The 5432-nt window shown below is 27.8% G+C and overlaps 1 protein-coding gene across 1 annotated transcript; it reads left to right on the top strand.

Moving 5' to 3' along the window:
* Positions 1-1964: 1964 nt before the first annotated feature.
* LOC113375317 lies at positions 1965-5432 on the top strand. The gene is made up of 7 exons (XM_026615251.1): positions 1965-2003; positions 2094-2144; positions 2211-2315; positions 2482-2668; positions 5069-5145; positions 5215-5245; positions 5320-5432. Exons 1-7 carry the CDS (start codon positions 1965-1967, stop codon positions 5406-5408), a joined length of 579 nt encoding a protein of 192 aa, XP_026471036.1. The 3' UTR covers positions 5409-5432.

Below are 5432 nucleotides of genomic sequence, written 5' to 3'. Positions count from 1 at the left end.
AACTCAAGTCTTTTTATTTTAATTTTAGTTATACAAATCTTTATATTCGTCCGATCACTCAAAGTTTTTATTTTAGACACATTAAATCTTTACAGCACTTTATAAAATAGTGAAGAAAACCTAAATTTTATGACTATACTTCTCAAGTTTCTTTATTTCAATTTTATTGATTTTAAATTTAAAACATTTTAGAGAGGAATTGAAAACAAGAAAAATCATGTGATTTAGTTTATCGAGAATCATGCGCTATGAAGATAAATTAAGTCAAACTAGATGGTATTGGTATTTTGTCTTGAGGCAAGTTAAATGAACTTCCCGGTATATGTAAATAATTGACTTAATCAATAAAATATAAATCAATTTATGAGTGATTAAAAGTATTCCGAGTGGATTTATTACACATAATTTAAAACGAACGAGTACGTTAATTCGGAGTATTTTCTAAAAGCAAATTTTTACAAATCAACATTTTTTATGATTGAACTAGTATTCGTAAGACTTTAATAGTTTAGTATTAAAGTAAGTATACCAAGTAAATCGTCTAATTTTAATTTGAACAAATGTCAAAAATACTACTCATTTTCTCTAAATTTCATGAATTTTTAAAATTAAACTACTTGTCGCATGGCCATAATATTTCAGTAAGGTCTATAAGACTATGATATATATCCAAATTTTCCTTAAAAATCGGCTTAATTTTTTTTTCAACAATTAATTACAAGAAAACGGCTCGGTAGATTTTTACCTAAAACTAATTAGAATCATTCCCAACTAATATCTTTCGAACAGTTTTTGATTTTTTAAAATCGATTCGGTAGTATGAGCTTAAATGTGGACGAAAAGTTTAACTTTTTTTTCCAAATTACAAAGAAGCGGCTCGGCCGATCGTCGCACAAAACTGACAAATGATAGTCCTCATCGAGATACATCAAATGGCTTTTAAATTTCTGAAATCGGTTCAGGCGTTTTTGAGAGAACGTCGATCAAAGGTCTAATTTTGAAACGCCGAGAAAACATAAAATTAGCGAATCGGATTTTTTGATGAAAGCATAAACTTCTCCTTCGGGAAGTTAATAAATAAGATTTTGTTCAAATGGTAATATTTAATCATTACCTATATTTCTGAAAATTTATAACAGCTCAATTAATTTTTTATTTATAACAGTTAAAAAATATAACATTGATGGTATTTTTGGAATCAAATTATACAGGATGAAAGCAATTGTGATCTCTAGCAGTTTTCTTATATTCATTCCAAACATAATAAAAAGCGATTACAATACTATTAATCCTGACTTGATATAGGTTTTTTCATCGTAGCGTATGCGGTATATTGTATATTTCATTAATTATTTATAATATTTATCATTTTATGTTATGAATAATAAAGAGAGTGAACTGATAACCATGTTTTCAACGCATTAACAAACCAGGTGATTTTCAATTTTATTTAAATTAGACAAAAAAACTGAAGATTCCAAAGCCAAAACTCCAAAACTGAGATCATTTCCAAAAAACTGTGGATCTACAGGTAAAACTGAAGAGTTGGCAACTCTGCTTCAGATAAACTGTTAAGGTATTTTTTGAATTAACATGATATTACAAGCAGTAAAATATAAGTATGAATTTCAGTAAAATCAAGTTCTTAAAATTAAAATAATTCATCTCGAAATGAAATACATGTTAAAACGGATATTTATATACATATAAATATAAATGCGTGCTTTCTATTGAGAGCAATATTTAATTTCATTATAAATGCAAATAGCACGTAACAAATTTAATTAGATATTCTATCAGCGTGAACCATGACAAAATCGATTTTCAAATTCATTTCACACATCGTTTTGAAAAATTAATTCTGTTGCAGGCGCGACTTGATTCAAGCGAACCATTTCGCAAAATATATTAGGAATGAAATTAATTGTTAATAGTTTCGATTTTAAAACTGAAACTTTTACGTCATGTTTTTTAAATTTTTATTATTAATAAGCTTTTGTGTGGTGAGTTGTTATTGCTTGAATTTTGCAAAATTTAATTTGCAATAGATTAAATTTAATAGAAATATTTATTGAAAGTTAAAAATATTTTAGGCCAATGGGATAGACAACAGTTGCACTATACCGTTTCCCAATCTTTTCGTTGTATGTATGATATGGAATTTTAAAAACTTAATAAGATGTCTGCTAAATATTATTCCCAAATTTCAGGATTATAAGTATTGTTGTAAATGGCCTAGTTGGTTTGACGAGCATAATGTGAGAAGTTGCGCTAACAATTTTGAAACTTCTGAAGAAATACATAAAGATATTCAGGTTCTCTTCTAACTAATATGACATTTTACTTAACTCTGAACTCTTTTCTTTCCGGATTCGTAGTAAGATATACGATCTGCGCTCTGCTGCAATTTTTCTACGAGAAATTATTTAAATACAATTTTTAACATGTAAACATTTCAGAAGACTATTCAAAAATTCGCAGGTTTCTCAATGTTTGGCCGAGTGTGTTTTTAGCACTAATGGTATACTGCACAACTACACAATAGAGCAGAAAGGGGTACTTGAATGGGCTAATGCAGAAATGGATAATCTCGATGTACAGGATCCTCACATTCGACATTTACACCAAGTGGCATCGTGGCTTTGCGTTAAATCAGCTTCAAAAATAGGTAACTTTTATTTTTAAATATTTTTGCTAACCTCAATTTTAATTCACGTCTATACTAACTTAATGAAGTTCTTTGCATTATTATCAATCTGCTTGTCGGGTAATTCAATAAAAAAGTTGAATAAATTTTGATTTAGGTTATATGAGTCATTTCAATAAAATTTGTCAAAGAATCCAAAAATAAAGAGATTCAAGCCAGCGCAATTTTGAAGAAAGTTCTTCTTCATTGCCAAATTTGCTAAACTTAAACTTTCAATCTCAATAATATTTTAGGGGGTTTGTTTTGACTAGCAACAACTTTATTACCATGCAAAGATGCAACTTTATTACCATCAATTTCACAGATGTGCAATCAAAATTTTCTTGTATGTTCATACTTAAATACATGGAAAAAATAATTATTCAAAATTAACTATGATTTCTTTGGCAAAGATTTTGAAATAACCCATAGAACCCTTATTGAGATGTGCTTCATTGGCAGAAAATTTTGACCCAACTTAATATATATATTAATATATATATATATATATATATATATATATATATGTGTGTGTGTGTGTGTGTGTGTGTTGAATTGGACAGTAATACCAAGTAAAAAACTAAAGTAATTGTGATAAGCTTTATTAACCATACGATTCAGTCTTCGTCGAGACCGTCATTCATTGGAACAAAAACATATTTTTGTACCGTGTTATTGAAGTCTATATACTGAAAATCTAGAGCAAATTAATGTTTCTAAAAACGTTGTGGCCCTCATATATAATTTTTGACCCTTAAAAATGATTTTGTTTTTAAATATAAAAGATAGACTCTTAGGAAACACTATTAAATTGTGATCAAAACTTCATAAGTAAAACATTTTATAAAATTGAAATTTAAATTAACTTTTTTACTGATTTTTGCACATTCAAACAAGTCCATTTCATTTTTCTAACTTTTTGAAAGAGTTTAGAAAATATGAACTAGCAGGTCATTTTATGATTTCTGGACGTTTTCAAAGATTAATATCAAAACTAAATTTTCTTAATAAAAATCTTTAAAAGTGTCGAAATTGAAAAACAAAATTATTTACATGCAGATTTTCTCGTTTCCCACTTTTTAACTAGTTTTATTTAAAAAATCCTAGTAAACTTCCCGAAGAAAAAGTTTGTTCTTATCAAAAAATCCGATTCGCTAATTTCATGTTTTCTCGACGTTTCAAGCATTCTGAATCGACGAATGAGACAAAATTAGGAAAAAGTATGTGTGTGTGAACAGCGCTGAGGACTAGCGTTTATCAATTATCTTTGGAAATAGCAGAAAGTAAAAAAATTTTCGTCCGCGTTTTAGCCCGTATTCCGAATCGATTTTGAAAATTCAAAAATTGTTCGAAAGATGTTGGTTGGGAATCGACCTGATTAGTGTTATTAGTGGTAAAGATCGGCCGGGCCGTTTTCTTGTATAAAGTGTTAAATAAAATTTTCGACGTAGATACCATAGTCTTATATCATTCTAAAATATTACGATCCTACGACAAGTCGTTTAATTTTAAAAATTTGTCAAAGTTTGCATAAATTAGTATCGTTTTTTGAAAGTTTTGAATTAGAACATTCATCAACGTTTGCTTAAAAACGCCTGAACCGACTTCAAAATTTTAGAAGCAATTCCATGTATTTCGATGTGGATTATCTGAGCCACATCTCAGATTTCTTTGTAAATAGTAGAAGAGTGAAAAATGTATCGTCCACGTTTTAGTTCCTGAATTGATTTTAAAAAATCAAAAACTGTTCGAAAGATATTTTGTTTGGGATTGATACTCATTAGTTTTAGTTAAAAATCAACCCGGCTGTTTTCTTGAAATTAACTGTTGAAAAAAATATTTTCGCCGATTTTTATGAAATTATTTTGATGTCAGATATCATGGTCTTATAAAACACATGGTCTTAAAAATTCATGAAAGTTTGAGAAAGTTATATAGTCAAAATGTGTTTTTATGTTCAATTAATTCTTACACATTTCGGGTTGTTTGTGCAACTTGCCTTAAGACTAAATGTCACTTTCAACTAGTTTTTATTTTGGTTTATTTATATAATGCAAAATTTCATATTATTTCATTATAAATTATAGTATATGTCACGTATTCATAGTTCTTGTTATTCATAATAAAATACGATAATTTATATTCTTACTTTATTAGTTTTGGTTATTTAAGACCATATTCTTGATAAATGTTCTGAAGATGCAACTTGCATAGTTCTGAAAGGTTGACAATAAATAATGAATCTAGGGATCATTTTCCTATTTAAAACATTATAAAATATTGAGAAATGTTTCAGCTGATACTTGGTTTTTAGCAATAAGGCACAAAACGAGTTTAGTTATTAGAATAAATGCGTATTTATTATTTCCATTAAATTCTCAGATCGTTTCATAAACTACTATGAATGCCGCGCAACAGTAAATGCTTACCTGCAATGCTATGAAACAATGTTATTATACGTAAGTAGAAATTTATTTTTTCATATTCCATTTCATTTGACTATAATTATTAACAATATTTTATTTCAGTATTGTCCTTCACAGCTGAAAAATATTGAAGGTTTGTTGGGTATTGATTATTATCAGCTATTCAAATAATTAATTTTTATTAACACATACTTATAATTATTTTAGAAAATGTATGCAGAGCGTATTGGAACTCTATGTTAGGATGCTATATACATAGACCTGATTTTGCAATTGATGCTAAATTTAAATATTAACGTTTTGGATTCAATAATTCTCCG

This window comes from Ctenocephalides felis, unplaced genomic scaffold, assembly GCF_003426905.1.
Source record: "Ctenocephalides felis isolate EL2017-DRISC unplaced genomic scaffold, ASM342690v1 CF-g0.4_SCAFFOLD_01886, whole genome shotgun sequence".
Taxonomy (NCBI): domain Eukaryota; kingdom Metazoa; phylum Arthropoda; class Insecta; order Siphonaptera; family Pulicidae; genus Ctenocephalides; species Ctenocephalides felis.
The sequence above is the reverse complement of the archived record's forward strand: the minus strand, read 5'-3'. Positions and strand labels throughout refer to the sequence as shown.

What these genes read in the sequence shown, in the direction of transcription:
- LOC113375317 (XM_026615251.1), top strand. Translation starts at nt 1,965, where the DNA reads ATGTTTTTTAAATTTTTATTATTAATAAGCTTTTGTGTG. An exon ending in AAATACATAAAGATATTCAG is followed by an intron (nt 2,316 to 2,481) that starts GTTCTCTTCTAA and finishes AAAAATTCGCAG; the next exon opens with GTTTCTCAATGTTTGGCCGA. An exon ending in TAAATCAGCTTCAAAAATAG is followed by an intron (nt 2,669 to 5,068) that starts GTAACTTTTATT and finishes TTAAATTCTCAG; the next exon opens with ATCGTTTCATAAACTACTAT.